Below are 19,245 nucleotides of genomic sequence, written 5' to 3'. Positions count from 1 at the left end.
GAGCACCCGACTGCTCTTCCAGAGGTCCTGAGTTCAATTCCCAGCAACCACATGGTGGCTCACAACCATCTGTAAAGAGATCTGATGCCCTCTTCTGGTGTATCTGAAGACAGCTACAGTGTACTTATATATAATAAATGAAATGAAAAAAAAAAAGAACAAAACCAAAACCCTGTTCCCATCCTAGATTTCCTAAACTCTCTTCAGAGGTGGCTAATATTTTTTGTTCTTTATGTCATATTATCTTACTCACCTTTGAACATCCTAGAAAAGCTCTAGCCTCCTGGCTGTCCCTAGGATCTTGGCTCTCCTACTGTCCACTACATTGTGACAGCAACCACACAGTTTCCTAGCCCCTTCCACTTTATTAACAGGCCAGCACTCATTATTTTCCAGTGCCAAATTCCCCACCCCTCACAGAAGGCACCATTCAGAGTTTATTGCTCAGAGCCTGCCCTATCTCTAGGTCCCCATTTCTCTGATAAAAGTCTGCAAGAGGCTGAAGAGATGCCCCAGGGGTTAAAAACACTGGCCGCTCTTCCAGAGGACTTAGGTTTGAGTCCCAGCACAGTGGTTTACAACCAACTGTAATGCCACACCCTCTTCTGTACTATAAGCATGTGACACACAGACACACAAGCAGGCAACACACCCGTACACATTTTTTAAAGTTAGTAGAATCATTAAAGCTCTAAAATGTACTTTAACATGAAAAAGGAAGCAGGAAAAATATATAGTCCTCTCATGTATGTGTCCACACACATACTAAGCTTCACTATGGAAATACCTGATGCTGTCAAATGAAATAAATAACATCAGGATGAGGGGGCATAAAATTCCTACTGCTGGAGATTGGAAAGATGGCTCTCTTAGAAAACTCAGATTCCAGCACCCTCATGGTGGCTCACAGTTCCTAGGAACCCAGCGCTCTCTGAAGGCACTGCATTCACAGGGTCCATACACATAATGCAAGCAAAACACCTATACACAAAATCAAGAACAACCACCCACCACTGGAGAAGGTTTAGCATAAGACAACAGGTTGTGTGATTATGCTTTAAATAGCTTAAGGCATTAAGCTCTGAGTCCCCTGGGACACATTAAGGTAACAGTTTGGTAGACAATGTAAATGGTCTTCCTGAATTAAGAAGCCATAGCTCCAAGCAGCTGTAAGAACTGTAAAGTTAACAAGTGGTTTGACATGTTTTTCCTGCTATTTTAGTGTGATCCTACTCAAGAATATGATCTGAACTGAGGAGTACTTCCACGATTGTCTGAAGAACAAACGTGGGCTATTGAAAATACACTTGTGGAATCAAGCTCTGCTCTCTCACACTATGGATTTCTAAGGTTGCTTGAGTTTCTCCACCTGAAGGAGAGGCTGCGCCCTCCCAGGAAGGAGATAGCTCACTTCAGTACCCACACTTAGCAACATAAAAACTACCAAGGAGAAGAGCCAGGAGGCTCACACAATGGGAGAGAATGCAAATGCTAAAATCAATATAGCGCAGTCTCATAATAAATAAGTAAGGGCACAAGCCTGATGGATTTTTTTCTCCAAGACTGCAAAGCACAGAGCAGTTAAAGAACTAAGATATTTCAGGGCTAGAAATACAGTGGTGCAGTGCTTCCCTTACATAAAACCATGGGTTTGACCTCTGCAGAAACCCATGAAAAACAGGCGAGACTGTCTTTAATTCCAGCATTCAAGAGGAGGATGAGAAACTCAAAACCAACCTTGGCTGCCTTAGTTTAGATCCCTGGTTACTTTATGTTCTTGGTTACTATGGCTACATAGCAAGTTCAAGGCTGGCCTAGACTATGAGACCCAGTCTCAAAACAAAACATCCCACCAGGCCTATTTCCCTCCTTCAGAAGCAGACAAAGGACACTGCAAATTTACAAAGACACTAAGTGCCACCAGAGTTTCCCTGTTCATGATGCAACTTCCCTACAGGAACTTTAGGACCAGGGTTGCTCTTCAAGTCTTAGTCAATAAGTCCTAAGAACCAAGTCAAAATCCTGCCTCAAAGAAAGAAAACAAACAAACAGATTGCCCAAGAATAAAAAAGACTATAGCTCTCATTCAAGAAATACTTTGGGGATTGAAGAGAGAGAGATGGCTCAGTGGGTGAGAAACACTAATCTTCCAGGAGACCCAAGTTCTATTCTTAGCAACTCACAACCACCTGTAACTCCAGACTCAAGGTCATCCTCTGGCCTATGTAGGTATATGCACATGCCCATATATATACATAACGTTAAAAAGAAAACCAGAAATACTTGGAAGGCCATGATAGTTTTACCAAATTCTTTACATAGAGGATAAGAATGTGAATTTCTCCTTTAAGTGTCTGTCCTTGATGAAATAAATAATACAGCCATTCTGGAAAAACATTCTGTTCATTTCTTAAAAAGCTAAACATAAAAATTACTATATAATCTGGTAAGTTCATATGCTTAGACATTTTTTATAGAAAGGTAAAACATGTCCACACTAAAACCTATTCATGAACAGCCACAGTAACTTTATTTTTAATTCCTAGAAGAAACCTGCCAATACCCCAAATATCTTTCAGGTACATCCATACTATGTATCTATGGCACATGAAAGGAAGACTGTGTAACTCCACTTATCTGGGGTACTAAAAAGTTAAAACAAGGGAGAAAAATGGTAGTTGCCAGGACCTGGGGGAACAAGGAACGAAGATCTGCTCAATGTGTACGACAGCTTCACTTTTGTAGCTGTCTGAGGGCAATGGCAATGGACCAATATGGATGTACTTAATGCATAAAAATGGGGACAGGGCACACATGGTGGTCAAGAAAACAGACAGGAGGATCACTGACAAACTGAAGGGCAGCCAAAGAGTGAGATTCTACACAGTGAGATTTGGGGTGAGGAGACAGGATCAGGGAAAGCCACCAGACCAGAAACATACTTGAGGGTCCTACAAAGACATCATTCTCTTGTAGTCTGAGATTATACTGTACATCCGTTCTTCTTTACAGCTCATTACCAATTCCCTCTCAACTAGACATTCCACACATCTTTCTTTTTCAGGTGAAAAATGTCCATGGTGAATACAATTGCTCATGTTGAGCACAGTGGTTATACAAACTCTTAACTCTTGGTCTTCTCTTCCTTGGTGCCTGGAACCCAGGGGTATGTGTGCATGCAGTGCTTCTGCTACATACCAAAGTAATCTATCTCAAGGAAAAGCACATGCTATGTTAAGCACTGTACTGAATTGGAAGCATTTTTCTTGAAGTAAGATTTGTTCAGCAAGAACAACAAAAAGACAACCACGGTGACTTAAGACTCACATTTAGGCAGACATTTCCTTGAAACTAAATCATGGGGACAACTGACAATATTTTGTTGACACTGAGAAAAGTTACGATTTCCACTGAAAATTGCAATGCTGGAAAATGAAGCATCTTGAGTTTAACAGCTTTGATGATGTTAACAAAAGTCATTGAAAGACATTAATACGATATATTAGCATCCAGAACCTTCCTTAATAGGGTAAGCCGATAAAACCCATTACAATGAGTAACAGTTCCATTCAAATACAAGACAGCCTGAGGAATTTTCATATAACTGTGAGCTCGGGTTTCATATCAAAACTAGCCTTAAAAAAGAAAAAAACACCTTTTGAACTTCTGGCTCTATCATAAAGAATACCCACAATTATTTGGGAAAGCTATTCGAATATTTCTCTTCACGCGGTCCATCTATTTAAAACCAAATTTCCTTTAAATAGTTCATTCAAAACACATCACAACAGACAATGCAAAAGGAGAACCCAGCTGCTTTTTTTTATTAAGCCAGACGTGGACAGGATCTGTAAAATATGTAACGGGCTATTCGTCTTAACTTTTCTGTTTAGGGTATACTATTTTCATTAAATTGCGTTATGTATGTTAATATATCACGTATTATTCAACGAATAAACATTTTACACGTCCGTGTTCATTTCTAATACAACAAATGTTAACAACAAATGAGTGATCCTAAGACCCTCTGTTTCGTTCTTCTAATCCGTAGAATGTATTTCACATTAAGATCCAAACTCTGGGACAGCATCTGCTCTCACACCCCTAGGCCGCACAGGACAGCTCAGCCGGACCACGAAGGCCTCTCCCGCCTCCGGCTAGGGCGGTGCGTGTCCGGGCCTCTGGCCAGCCGCAGGCCGCACGGCCGCGGGGAGGCAGAGATCGCCCGCCAGCCCGGCCCGGCCCAGAGTAGGCTCGGGCAGCGGCGGGTCGCAGAGCGCGCGCGCGCCCGTACCTGTTGGTCATTCCGGCCGCCACGCCCAGCATCTCCGCGGTCCACGCCGGGTCAGTCTGTGCCTCAGTGCCCGCCGCGGTGGCCGCACCCTCTTCCCTCGCTGCGGCGGCGAGCGGCAGATTTGAGGGCCGGTCCTAGGCAGGAAGGGGGCGGGACGAGGCGGCCCGCGGCCACTAGCCTGTAGTGGCCCGCAAATGGCGGCGTTGACCACGCCCCGAAGAGCGCCAGCCTGGGAGGCGTGGCTAAGGACCTCCAAAACCGGGCTGGGGCGGGGCGAAATTTTGAGAGGGCGTGGGACCGTGTGCTGGGGTGAAGTGTAGACTGGGGGGAGAGCCGGGAAAGGGGCGTGGCGAAGTCAAGGAGCAGCGGCTTGGAAGTGGAGCCTGGCGAGGACCCTCCAGCATTGGGCCGTTACAGGTCTTGGCCCCGCTCCTTAATTGTCATAGCTCCTCCTTCCTCCACTTAGTTCCACCCCCTTCTTCGGCCTGGCCCTAAGCCTGCTTTCTCCAAGTTTGGCTGTGGGTGCTGCTCCTGGCTCCAAGCAGGCAGAGAGGCTTCTGGGTGTTCCAGGGCTGGATGGCCACAGAGTCTAGCGGCCGGGAACACTTGGAAGGGCGTGATGGTCAAAGAACGAGTAAGAGTACCCGTGGCTTGAGGCTCTGACTCGACTCAACTTGGCGTTAGGCTACCTAATCGGTCTACAGAGCGTGGGTACAGGGTTCCACCCGACCTGCGACGGTCCTAAGGAGATTGTGCCAGTGAAGATGCCCTGCAAGTCAGTCTTCCAGGAATGGAGGTCTCATCTGGATTGGCCATTTCCAGTGGGAACTTCCTTGCTCTTGTTAGAATTTTGGCTGGCCTGCAAGATGGCTCAACAATTCAATCCCTGGTGGAAGGAGACAATCATCTCCAATTGTCCTTTGACTTCCAAACACGTATACACAATCAACCCAAAAGAAAAAATGTTGCCATTTTGGGATAGTTGGGTAAAAACTGGCTGCCTCTTGATTAGTGGTTTTTAGTTTCATCAGAGCAATGCCATTTGTGGAATGTGCTCTCAGAGCAATTCTACTTCTGTGGTTGACCAGTCAGCCACAAAGAAAGCTTAGAAAAGTATGGTTGTTCTAGAAAATGGGATTGAATTTCTTACTGCTCAGCTTGACAGTATCTCAGAATAAAAAAGGATGCCACCATCACAATTTCTTTAGTTTCGTTCTGTCTGTCAGCAATCAGCTTTTAAAAACAAAATTTGATATTTGGAAGTTTTTCACATAGGTGTGAATATGCACACCAGAAATACAAAGTACACACAAATTGAAAAAATGATGTGTATGAGTGCATTCATGTATGTCTACTTACCACCTATGCACCCTTCAGAGACTACAAGACAGTGTTGGAGACAGATCTGGGGTTACAGATGTTTGTGAGTTTCCCTGTCTGTGGGTGCTGGGAACTAAACTGAGATCCTCTGCAAGAGCACCAAACATGCTTCACTGCTGAGCTATTTCTTCAGCCCCACAAAGAATTATTGGAAGGAATATTCAAAATAAATAGTTAACTATGTATTTTTTTTCTGAGCTGTGCATAATGGTGCACACCTTTAATCCCAGCACTTGGGAGGCAGCAGCAAGTGGATGTCTACGAGTTCTAGGCCAATCTGGTCTATATAATGAGTTCGAGGGCAGCCAGAGCTACATAGTGAGATCCTGTCTCCAAACAAACAAAAATAAAACAAAAACAAAGAAAATGGTGGGATTTTTTTCCCCATCTCCTTTTGTCTTCACCACACCAGTGTGTAATAAGAGGGCAGGGGAAACCTTTTCCTGCCCCCAAATAATAGACTAGTTAGACAACTCCTGTATCTTCAAAACTAAGTTTTACTGTATCTTCAACATTTTTGTTATACTAGAAAACTAATACTATGTGGTAGGCAATGTTGTGCATTAATTCAGAGTGAAATCTTGGACTCTAAATGTCCAGGGTTCAAAGTCACACTGAGGAAGCCAGAAATCCATTAGTTGCTCAATACGCAAGTTAGATGACCCAACAGTTGATGGCCTGGAGCAATCCTGGAGAGCTGCTTGTTTGCAGTCTACACTGGAAGCTCAAAGAACCTCAAAGAGGGCGAGCAGGCAGAAAGCAAAGTTTCCTCTCTTGTCCTTGTATCTGTGCTACCACCAGAAGGGTCCTGCCTACTTTCAGGCTTCAAATCATCTAATTAAGAAAACTCCTTCACAGGAGTGCCCAGATTCAGTGAAGTGGATAGCAAAGATGAGCTGGTTATCACATTCTCTGAACACCAAGGGTCTTTAGAACACCTGAGAAAGGAACCCAGGGTTTCATGTATGGAAACCAAGGACTCTTCCACTGAGCTACATTCCAGCCCCACTCTTATCATATTAAGAAAAAGCTTGGACTAGGAGAATATTTGCGCAAGATGTTTCTGGGGGAAAAGACAGTTTAGCATTCCTAAAATTCCACTTTGCTGAGTTGTGCATGACGAATCCCATTACTCCCACTGATCAAGTATGAGATCAGTGGAGTTTATAAGAACACAGTCTGACTTCGTTTTTTAAATATTTATTTGAATACATTATTTACAGTATCTCTTGTAATGGGGCTGGAGAAATAGCTCAGGAATGAACCTGCTTGGTGGATTGTTGCCAATGAATATGGAAAGGGACCTTATTGGAGTAGGTGTGGTCTTATTGGAGAAGATGTTTAACTAGAGGTGAGCTTTGGGGTTTCTGCCCAGTCTTATTCTCTGTCTGCTGCCTGCTGAGACCAGTTTATAAAGCACTCAGCTACTGCTCCAGCATTATGCTCCCCACCATGATAGTAGAAACTGCACACCAGACCCCAATCAAATACTTTTACTGGAGTTGCCTTGGTCATGGTATCTCTTCACAGCAGTAGAACAGTAACCAAAACAGTGAGTTACAATATTAGCCTAGACTTCCATTGGTATCCTGAAATATGGAGTTCTTAAAACTATTTTTTCATTTATTTATTCATTTATCATCCCATCTGAAGTTCCCGACCCTTTCTTCTCCCAGTCCCACCCTTACAGAACTCTTCCCCATTACCCTCTCCACTTCTCCTTAGAGAAGGGGAATCCCCCCACCTTAGGTACCACCCCTCCCTGAAACATCTAGTCCCAGCAGGACTTATAAGCACATCCTCTCCTACTGAAGCCCAACCATGCAGTCCAGGTCGGGGAAGGGACTCCAATGGCAGTCAACACAGTCAGAGACAAAATCCAGTTCCAATTGTTAAGGGACCCACATGAAGACTAAGCTGCCTATCAGCTACAAATGTGTCGGGGCCTAGGTCCAGCCCCTGCATGCTCTTTGGTTGGTGGTTCAGTATCTGTGAGCCCCCATGGGCCCAGGTTAGTTGACTCTGTAGGTTTCTTGTGGTGTCCTTGATCCCTCTGACAGGCTCAGTTCTATCCCCCACTATATCACAAGACTCCTGGAACTCTGCCTGATGTTTGGCTGCGGGTCTCTGCATCTGCCTCCATCTGCTGCTGGATGAAGCCTCTCAGGATACAGTTATGCTATGCTCCTGTAATCCATGTCTGTCTGTGTTCTGGGTTACCCACTCAGGATGATATTTTCTAGTTCCATCTATTTGCCTGCAAATTTCATGATATCCTTATTTTTAATAGCCAAATGGAATTCCATCATGTAGATGTACCACATTTTCTTTATTCATTCATCATTTGAGGGACATCTAGGTTGTTTCCAGTTTCTGGCTATTATAAATAAAGCTGCTATGAACATAGTTGAGCAAGTGTCCTTGTGGTACAGTAGGGCATCTTTTTGGTATCAGTGGTATAGCTGGGTCTTGGGTAGAACTATTCCCAATTTTCTGAGAAACCACCAAATTGATTTCCAAAGTGCTTGTACAAGTTTTCACTCCCACCAGCAATGAAGGAGTATAACCACGATTTTTTAAGGTAGGATTTCACTATGTGACTATGGCTAACCTGCAACTTCCTACATAGACCAGGCTGCTCTTGATCCACTTGCCGAGTGCTGGAATTAAAGGGTGATGTCTTACCACACCCAGCTTCATAAAGCACTTTTTACTGTAGGTAATCTCATGAATTCTTAACACCAGAGTTTAGTATTTATTCATAATACCCAGTCTAGGGTTTTATCTGTTTAAAAATATGTACATTGTGTTTATATTACCCATTAGGAAGTTGGGGGACTTTCTTCAGTAGCACTGTTAAGAATGGTTTCTTTTCTATTGGTATTGCTGAAAATTACTTCAAGTCTTCTATCATCTGTTGGGGTCTAGGAGTCGTTCCCCAAACCACACACACTGATCTCAGTTAAACAGGGTTAGTTTATTGAATACATACCCAAAAACTGATCGACCAGGGCAGCACCTCAGGCTTGAGAGATGAAAGCCGAGTGCTGAACACATTTCAAGGCCATCTTAATAAAAGCTGGAACAGCAAAACCCACAATGAGCTCATAGCAGGTGCTGGAAGTGCTGCCTGGTGGTCAGCCTGACTCAAGCCAATTTAGACATAGTCACTCATATTGACCTTTAATTTGATGGGTCCTATGTGAAGATTATGGTTTTGGGATTTCTTAAGATTTACAAACCTCATAACATAAAAATCATAACGGGGTATGTGGTCAGCATGACCCTGCTCTGAATCAAGTTATTTTTTGTCTCAGTAATTAGCAGGCAGGTTACAGTAACAATATGAAATAGCTGGCAGGCATGGAACAAAACGGCTACAGCTATGCTGGGGGCAGGTCTCAGCATCATCCACTGACTCAAGACAAGCATTCTGGGGCAGGATGCTTCACACTGTTTTATTTGGAGGGTGTTTGGGTGCCTGTGGGGCAGTGGACCATGAGAAGGTACTCAGTCTGGTCCTTGGTTGAACTAAAGGCTTTCAAGGCCCAGAGACCCTGAAGTGATGTAGGAGCTTCATCTGCTCCTGGGCACCAGGCCCCTCTCACTAGCCACAGGTCCTCCCCTCTCCACCCCATAGATTTGTGGTCATCAGTCACATAAGGACAACACCCCAAGCCCCTTCATGTGTAGATGAGGCATCCCTAACATCTCAGACCAAGACAACAGGAAAAGGAGATGTGACCAGTGATCACTCAAGCTCAAGACTCTGTGTTAATGAGATACCTAGAGGCTCGGAGGGTGTAACCAATAAGCTTTCTTTCCCAGACATTTCCTGAGAAGCGGGGTACGGTTTTAGGCATCCACTTTTTTACCGTGGCAATAACGATTTAGAACCATGGACTGTTTCTTTTCAGTGAGACACCCAGAATGGCTCCAATTGTCTCACACCTCAGACTGTGCTTTCCCACCCCTGGTGGTGCTTCAGCACTTCCCTACAGCCCAGCACCTGCCCAGCACAGCATGGGACAAGTGCAGGGAGTCAAAGCCCCTGAGTTCTGCCTCCCTGAGCAGCCATACCCTGTGGTAGAGCAGGCACAGGAGCCACAACCTACAGGGGCCTTGCGCACCCTCAAAGGATTTCACATATTTTTCATCAGTTCCTTCACTCTAATTCACCTAGCTCTGAAGGGTCACTCAGTGTCATCTTGATCAGCCAACCATTTTGATAACAGGATTTTATTCTGGCATATTTGAAACCAGTTTCTAGTTATGGTTTGGCTCACCCTCAGCACACACCTTTAATCCCTCTGAGTGGAATACAGACATGCCCTTAGTACTCACCTTTAATCCCAAACAATGAAGGTAAAGTTAGTTCGTAGGGGGAAGCACCCATGTTTGAAAGTGATGTCTAACTGAGGGGCAGACAAAGCGATGAGTCAAAAAGATTTGACAGAATAGGATAAGCCCAACTCTCATGAGAAGAGAGAGGAAAGGGAAGATACTTAAGGGAGAGATAGATAGTCCAGGAATACAGTAGAGCTCATGAAGAGCAGTGCAGTAGAGTTGAGGTGAGTAGAGCAGCACAGACAGGGAGAAGGAGGCCATTTTTACCAGGAGAGTTTTACAGAGAGAGATTGAAGAGAGAACAAGCTAGACACAGGTGAAGACAGAATGAGAAGGGTCAGATTATCAAGGACTGTTAGAGTTCGTTTGAGGCCAAGCAGAGCAATTTAGAGGCAAAGACAAAAGTCAGTTTGAACAAGTCAGTTAGGAGAAGAGTTGAGCCAGAAGAGCTGAGCTGAACCAGCCAGAGCTCAGAAAGAACAAGGAAGGATGAGCTTCATCCAGCAGGAAGTCTCAGAGGCTGAGAACATTCTAGACCTAGATTAGATTATATGAAAGCTAGAAGCTTCCAGGCCTAGGCCTAGGTTACCGGACTGAGGCACTAAGCCCCCAAGATGACAATACAACAGGAGAAGAAAAGGATTTGGTGAATAGCCCATGTTTTCTGCAAGTGCTTCATTGACCATAGTTAGCTATCCTGATGGAGGAGAACAGACTTCACAGGCAGCCTTCACACTCTCCAAAACAGCACAACCATCTTGCCTTTTCAATTTTGTCCCAACTTCAGGCAGACTACAGTAAACGTGTCCCAGAGCTTCCTGTGGAAACTGCTGATGTCCATAGCTCCAATACCATTGTCTTTTGTTACCGTTTCTCCTTGTAGCCTGCAATAGTAATCTTAAATTCCACTAAAGTACATAGTGTAGGTCACCTTTGAAATTACTCAGAAAAATTCTGAATCCTTCTTTGGTTATAATGGGAGGAACAGAAATCCTGCTTTTGTCAGACATGTAAAGGAACAATGATTGAACCTACTCACATGAACGAGTGAGTATGTTCTCACCAGAGAGACACATTTTTAATGTTTGTCATACATTTTTAAAAATAATTATTTATTCATTTTACGTATGTGAGTATACTGTAGCTGTCTTCAGATGCACCAGAAGAGAGTATTGGATCCCATTACAGATGGTTGTGAGCCACCATGTGGTTGCTGGGAATTGAACTCAAGATCTCTGGAAGAGCAGTCAGTACCCTTAACCACTGAACCATCTCTCCAGCCTAGTTTGTCACACATTTAATAGTAGTGTGAGCACAAGACTCTTTCGGTATGATACGTTCTTTCTTTCAAATCAATAATGGAAATCTTTTTCAGGACTAGCAAGATGGCTTAGTAGGTAAAGATGCCTGACAGATACAACCTGAGTTTGATCTGGTACCCCTATGGTTAATAGAGAGAACCAACTCTTTGAAGTTCTTTTCTGCCCTCCACACATGTGTAGCATGCATGCACACACTCATGAGATGGCTCAGAGGGTAAGGGCACTCTAGGTTCAGTGCCCAGCATCCCCATGGCTGCCCACGAACACTTGTAATGAGTTCCATCTGATCTGATGCTCTCTTTTGATCTCCAAGAGCACTGCATGTATATCATGCATACACATACATGCAGGCAAATACTCTTAAAAGAACTAAATAAATCTTAAAAAAATAAGAGAGTGAAAGGAATCCATTTCATTGCAACATAATCCTTAGTCGGACTTCGGTTCTCCACCTTTGTTTTGTTCCACTGCATCCCATCGCTCCAAAAGGGAAAAAGTTTAAACTGAGGTCAAGCGGCCATAAAAGGGCAATGCTGAATAATATATTTTGAAATCAGGACAGCCAGAGTTTGTTAGTAGATTCACTTCCTTGGGAATGCTGGTAAAAGTAAACACCAAATAGAGATGCAGAGGCTTCTCAAGGAAATGTGAGCTTTTCAATTAACTACTTGACTGAGAAAAGGACCAAGAAAGGATGGTGGTCCTCAAAGAAGCCCTGTCGAGAGAGCATCATCTGTAGTCAGCACGTTAGTATGTTGAGAAGCAGTGAGGAGCTTGGGTGAGGCTCAGGGGTATCATGCTTGCTTAGCATGCCCTAGATCCTGGGTTCTATCCAGAACAGGCAAAAAAAATCATGAGAAGGAGTGAGCATTGCTCAGACAAGCAGATAAGAAAGCAACAAGCACTTGTCTTCTTTTGGTACCAAAAAAGATTCAAGGAACACCACAAAGCACAGAAATTGCAAGCTTCTGGCTTCTGGACAGGAGACATTTTGGATCACTTTTGCCAGTGTGGAAGTAATTGGAGGAAAATTTCAACTGTCCCTTATGTGGTTTAAAATATTTATGTTTCACAAATGGGCAGTAAACGTCCTTATCTGCCAGGAAATCTCAAGTAAAACTACTTCAAGATTTCATCTCACCCCACGTCGAACATAGTGTTTAGTAGCACATATTCTAAAATTGGAATAATTTAGTAAAGATTAGCATGGGCCTGCACAAGGTTTACACACACATTTTTTTTTTTAAATTTATTTATTATATATACTATAGCTGTCTTCAGATACACCAGAAGAGGGCATCAGATCTCCTTACAGATGGTTGTGAGCCACCATGTGGTTGCTGGGAATTGAACTCATGACCTCTGGAAGAGCAGTCGGGTGCTCTTAACCGCTGAGCCATCTCTCCAGCCCCTACACACACATTTTTGAACTGGTCCATATTCAAAGAAAACAACAAAAGCCAAAAGGCCACCACAACAATGGAAATGGCTGAGCAGGGAAAGACAACCACTGCTAAGCCTGATGATCTCAGACCCACATGGTAGGACAACCTATTTCCACAGTTGTCTTATGACTTCTACCCCATGCTGTGCCCCTATTCACAAATAAATAAATGTACTTTAAAAAAGTGCTAAGCCATCTCTAACCCCTTTATTGCAGATCTTGATATTTTGTGTGTGTAAGCATTCACCTACATGTGAGGCCAAAGGAAGGCATGGAATCCTGGGAATTGGAGTGTGAGCCTCAATGTGGGTCCTGGGAGCTGGATTTAGGTCCTCTGCAAGAGCAGAGGTGCCACACTCCTTCCAGTAGAGTCTGTGTGACTGGGCGAAAGCCTGGCACACTCATCCGAGGTGACGACTTCAGGAAGTCAGTCTCCTGGAGGGGTTGGCTGCGCTCTCAGAAGGATACGTGCTTCACGCGTCCTGGCTGCCATGCTTGAACATCTTTTCTTGCTATCTCATTTCTACCCTGTGTACTTTTGCTCAGGGCATGTTCTGCCCTACTATCTTCCTATGGACAAAGAAAGATCACAGAAAGTGCAATAGAGGTAACCGCTGACCCTATTTTGGATTTGACCTTTCTGTGGGAAATGTCACCATTTATCTTATGGAATTGGGACTTTTGACTGAACTACAGCAGTAAGAATTGCTTTACCAGAGCCCCCTGTAAAGACATACAGTCCTTAAGAGTGGGGATGGTTAGACAGGAAATTATTCCAGTCACTCACTCTTGTTTCTTTAAAAGACGCTGAAATCTCTAAAAAGAAGGGACTTTGTGGCATTCTTAAGAGATTCATGAATGCAGACGGCAATGGCTTATAGCAGGAGATGGTGGTTTTCCCCCTCTAAGCAGGATGGGGTCACAGCGTGCTCCCCCGATCCCTTGCCATATACAGGAGTTTATGATGAATCTGGGAATCGATGGATCAATCACAATGGAGAATAGGTATTACATTATTCACTCCCATTTATGGAGAAATTGGCACAATCATGAACCCCATGGTGTTTATTATTTAAAGAGAATAGAGATAGTATTATTACACAGTTACAAAAGCCCCTAAATAGAGTTAGTGTTAGAATTAAATATATTAGAGGAAATTAGGAAGAAACCTAGGGAATAAAAGATATTAACATAAAAGATTACATTAATAAATGAGAAGACCCCAGACATATTATACATAAGAAGCCCATATCTGATGAATCTAATTTGGCAGCTCACAAAACAAGAAGAAGGTTACTGTAAAATCTCAGATAGTTGACCTTTGACCACAGGTACCACTGAGTGGCTTGTCAACTTGGCTACTGTCTCAAACGTTAGAGCTAACATCAACTTCACATGTGCCTTGCAAATGAATAATTCACTGATTTCTTGGAGTTGGGTCCAATTTATGAATATCTAATAAGACCATTGTAAAACTGTTCCTGTGTATGCGCAACATTGCTTTTCGCTTTGCTTTATGATTATAAAAGTCTGATGCTTGAATAGAAAAATCGCACTCAGATCCAAGACCATCTTGTGTCTGTGTCTGTTTGTCCTTCTCCGACTCCTTGCCTACCTGAAACCAATCCCCCTGGATTGCCTAAAGGGTCCGTGGCACATAGTCTTTTTTTTTAAAGATTTATTCATTTATTATATATAAGTACACTGTAGCTGTCTTCAGACACACCAGAAGAGGGCACCGGATCTCTTTACAGATGGTTGTGAGCCACCATGTGGTTGCTGGGAATTGAACTTAGGATCTCTGGAAGAGTAGTTGGGTGCTCTTAACTGCTGAGCCATCTCTCCAGACCCCTTTTTTTCTTTTTTAAAGATTTTTATTCTTTGTGAGTTTCGCATTATGCACCCCAATCCCACTCATCTCCCTGTCCCCTTGGATCTGCCCCCCAATAGGAAATACAAACAAAAAGAAAAACAAAGCATAGAAAACATCTCATCATGGAGGCTGCAGTGTGTCACCGTGTGTCCCACAGTGTACCCCTCCATGCACCCATCTTCATTTGCGAATGTTCATTGCAGTGACTCACTGGTCTAGTTCCAGGTCTCTGGCTTCTGTGACATTATTTATTTATTTTTTTAAAGATTTATTTATTTTATTTATATGAGTGCACTGTAGGTGTCTTCAGACACACCAGAAGAGGGTATCAGTTCTCATTACAGATGGTTGTGAGCCACCATGTGGTTGCTGGGATTTGAACTCAGGTCGTCTGGAAAAGCAGTCAGTGCTCTTAACCACTGAGCCATCTCTCCAGCCCCTTCTGTGACATTATTAATACTGGATCCTCACTGGGACTCCTTCTGGCTATCTGTTGTTGCCCTACGTCATGGAGAGCCTGCAGGTTTCAGATTGGCAGGACCGGCCCTTTCACATGCTCCATCAGTTCACAGATGAGGTAGATGTTGGAGTAGGCCAACTCAAAGCCCTGGATCTGGGCCTGGCAGGCAGCTGAGCTCCTCCGCCCACCAGCTCTCCCCTATTGACACCACCAAGGCAAGTTCTCTGGCATTTCTCTGACTAGGCCACTCAACGTTACTACTGGCAGGGAACAGGGTCAGCTCTCTGTTCTCATGCCCTCAGGGCTTGCTCACCTACTCCAATGGATCCAGAGCCAGCTCCATTGTGCTGTCCAGTCAAGGTGTGGGGACCAATTCTTCCACATTCTGCAGCCTGTGAGGGCCTGCGGCGGCCCTCCTACTCTCACACCCTTAGGACTGACTCACCCAATCCTTTGCCATGAGGGCCAGCTCTATTGTGTTGTTTAGGCGAGGGGCAGAGCCCACTCTCCCAAGTGCTACAGTCAGTGAGGGGAATAGCTCTCTGGCTCTCCTGATCTTGAGGCCAGCTTTCCTAACTACTGCAGATGGCTAGGGGTGAGGTGGAGGGGATCACCCCAGACCCTCACAGCGTATGAGTGGTGGTAGCCAGCTCTCCAGTGCTCATGCCCTTAGGGCTGGCTTTCCTGCACCACCTCTGCCACCAAAGCCAGCTCTAACGGGTTGCCTAGGTGAGGTGTAGGGTCTGCTCTTCTGAGTGCTGCAGCCAGCACTCAGCCTGCTCTCATGACATGGTGGCCAGCTAGCGATCCTGACTGTCACAGTATTCTTTACCAAGGAGCTATCTCTCTGGACTGAATATACCTCCCTTCTTTAAATGCATATTCAGTGACTACAGGCATTGAGCCCATAGAGAATGGGATTCCACAACCGAGGGGCCCCATGAAGGCCTGCTTGTCCTTTATTGCACTGGATACTGTGACAGCTTACACGTCACCTCACAATTCTTGGAATCAAATAGGCCTCTCTCTTTTGTTTCTCCCAGAATTTTATAGATGGTGATAAATAAAATAAAGTCAGATAGAATTCAGTAGGAAATAAGAACACAGTGAAGTCTAGAGGCACCAAACCATGAAGGTTGAACTGAGTAGACATCCCAGAGGAAGTACCAGTAATATTCACTTACTTCTTTTCCTCCCAAGTGAGAGAAAATTGGTCTTGTAAGCCTTTAATCTTGGCACTTGGGAGGCAGAAGCAAGCAGACATCTTTGAATTCAAGGCCAACCTGGTCTACATAGTGAGAGCAAAATGACAAGGCCAAGTTCAGAGAAAACGAAATGAAACAAGTGTGTGATTTTTTTCCCAGGGTCTGGGTTATGCTGTGTATTATCATTTCAGTTCTTGATAGTTGTTTTGGTTAGTATTTGTTTGTTTGGTTTTTGCCAACTTGACACAAGTTAGAGTTATCTCGGTAGAGGAAGGTCAACTGAGAAAATGCTTTTAATTGGACTGGGCTGAGGCAAGTCCCTAGGGCATTTTCTTGATCCATGATTGATGTGAGAGGGGTACCACTGGGATGGTACCACTCCTGGGCAGGTGATGCTGAGTTGTATAAGAAAGGAGGCTGGGGCTGGAGAGATGACTCAAAGGTTAAGAACACGGCTTCTCCTCCAGACAACCAGGGTTTGATTGCTAGCACCCACGACTGCTAACAACTGTGTATAACATTAAGGCATCCCATACCACCGTCTGGCCTCTACTGCCATTGTGTGGGTATGACGCCTAGGCATACACATAAGCAAAACACCTATACACACACATAAAAAAGAAAGCTGATCCAGCAATGATGGTCAAGCCAATAAGCAGTGTTTCTCCATGGTCTCTGCTTTAATTCCTGCTCTGACTTCATGATGGGCTGTGATCAGGATATGTAAGCCAAACAGATCCGTTCTTTCCCAAATTACTTTTGTCCCTAACTCCCAATAGCACACTGACTACTCACATCTGACAGGAGTGCTAAATGTCTTTCCTATCCGAGTGATCCATCCTTAGATTGTTCTCCGGGTGGAAGATTTATCACTAAATGTAGAGCAGCAGGCAGCACATTCTCCTACCTGCTGGGTGTGATAGTACTCTTTTGTTTTGTTTTGCATTTGAGACTGGGTAGCCCTGGCTGGCCTAGAATGCTGGCATCACTATCTTGAAGGCTAGGCTTATGGGCTGAATAAGAAGGGAAGGGAGCAGTGCAGGTCATGCATTCACCTCTCTCTGCATTCTGAGTGCAGATGTGGTGTGACCTGCTGCCTCACAGGCCTGTTGGTCTAGCCAGAACTGCATTGCTGCTCTCCTCTCCATCCTCATACTGTAAGCTGTGGGGGAGGGGGTGGGGAAGGGAGTTCTCCACAACTGTCACCCAGCAGGGAAATAATACGGGTGAGGTAAGCTTAGTTCAGCTTGACTTGAGCCAGTGTGGATACCAAGCACTTTATTATAAGCATATTCAAACACAGACAGGCTACATGTATTAGCTTAAGGGTCAAGAGAAGGATCTGATGTGGTCTTAGTCATAGTATAAAGGTTGTCTGGGCTATTAGGTACTTCCTGTCCTAGTTGTGGGAGCTTGGGGGAGCCCCTGGCTATACAAATAATGCAAGGGTCATCTAGACTCTAAGTATCTCTGGTCTTGATTCTGAGAGCTTGATATGGTCTGGCCCTTCAGGCAACGATGGTCGCCAGGCTATTACTCAACTCTAACTCCCAGCCTTCTGGGTAGAAAAACAGGTTATACAACTTTTTCTTTGAAAAGACAACACTGAGTTTCCCTGGTAATCTGTGGGGGCAAGGACCTGTGTGCTTCCAACAGTGAGTTTATAGAAACCCTTCTATCCTTATGTATGTATGTATGTATGTATGTATGTATGTATGTATGTATGTATGTATGTATGTGTATGTGTGTGTGTATGTATGTATGTCAGTCAGTCATTTGGTCATAGCAAAGAAAAAAGCACGTGCACACAAACATGTTTTTTTAAAACATTAAAAAAGATAATCTATAGAATTACAGAATGGTAGGAAATATTTGCTGACCATCCATCTAAAAATGACCATCCATCTGTGAGACTGTATTAGGCAATACTTTCTTGCACATGAGACCAAAATCACAAAAGACCAACAGAAACAAACAAACAAAAAACAGTTCAACAACAACAACAATAATAATAAAATGAGTCAAAGACTTCACTGACAATAAAAATTTTGGGGGGGGGGGTTGGGGATTAAGCTCAGCGGCAGAGCGCTTGCCTAGCAAGCGCAAGGCCCTGGGTTCGGTCCCCAGCTCCAAAAAAAAAAAAAAAAAAAAAAAAAAAAATTTTAGAATTAAAGTGCTATCAATGAAATAAATGAAGCCATGGGTGTGGCACATGCTTTTAATCAGCACTTGGGAGGCAGAGGTAGGCAGATCTGAGTTCAAGGTCAATCTGATCGACTCACTGAATTCTAACCAGCCAAGGCTACATATTGAGGCTCTAATTTTAAAAACCAAAACCGATCAACCAACCAAATAAATAAGTAAACATGGGCTATCTCGATAGCTCCACCCCTAACTGGAACCCATGAAAGGGTTGAAGAAGAACCAACTTCTTTCTGATTGTGATAGTCTCTTGATTTCTACATCCACATGGTGGCATAGGAGTTCACACACGTGCACACTCACACTTTTTCAAACATTAAAAAGAAGACAGTCCATAGAATCACAGAATGGTATAAAATATTTGCTAATCATACAGCTGACATGTAAAGGATACTTAAGGTCATTTGAAAAACAGGATTTTTAAAATGGGCAAGATACATGAGAGCACTCAGCATCTTTATTCACTAAGAAAAGGGGAACTGAATCCATGAAGGCATACCACACTGCATCCACAAGGATGCAAGAAGAAAAAAACGCAGTTTTGGTGAGAATATGAACATGGTGGAGCCTCATACCCTGCTGGTGGGAGGCGTCATGTAGACAATACTAAGGGCTTACAGAGTGTGTAAGGACACTGTCCTCAACTCTTTGCTTTGAAGCTCCATCGTGTGCCAGTGAGAATGGGCACTATCAGGAAAACAAATGGTGGTTATGTGTG

At 43.9% G+C, this 19,245-nt stretch overlaps 1 protein-coding gene and 1 pseudogene across 2 annotated transcripts in view; one reads left to right on the top strand and one right to left on the bottom strand.

The window, feature by feature from the left end:
• Nucleotides 1–6,036, bottom strand: part of Lims1 (LIM zinc finger domain containing 1) — a 110,244-nt gene extending 104,208 nt beyond the window's left edge. Inside the window, exon 1 of one of the 2 annotated variants that reach the window (XM_006256389.5) lies at nucleotides 4,295–6,036. In XM_006256389.5, coding sequence (XP_006256451.1) covers nucleotides 4,295–4,326 — 32 coding nt within the window. In that variant the 5' untranslated portion in view covers nucleotides 4,327–6,036. The remainder of the gene's footprint in view (nucleotides 1–4,294) is intronic. The other variant, NM_001415155.1, reaches the window with a different exon arrangement.
• A 6,463-nt stretch (nucleotides 6,037–12,499) lies between these two features.
• Nucleotides 12,500–12,600, top strand: LOC120099052 (U6 spliceosomal RNA; annotated as a pseudogene).
• Nucleotides 12,601–19,245: the final 6,645 nt, after the last annotated feature.

Source organism: Rattus norvegicus, chromosome 20 (assembly GCF_036323735.1).
Source record: "Rattus norvegicus strain BN/NHsdMcwi chromosome 20, GRCr8, whole genome shotgun sequence".
In the NCBI taxonomy this organism is placed as follows: Eukaryota; Metazoa; Chordata; class Mammalia; order Rodentia; family Muridae; genus Rattus; species Rattus norvegicus.
The sequence above is the reverse complement of the archived record's forward strand: the minus strand, read 5'-3'. Positions and strand labels throughout refer to the sequence as shown.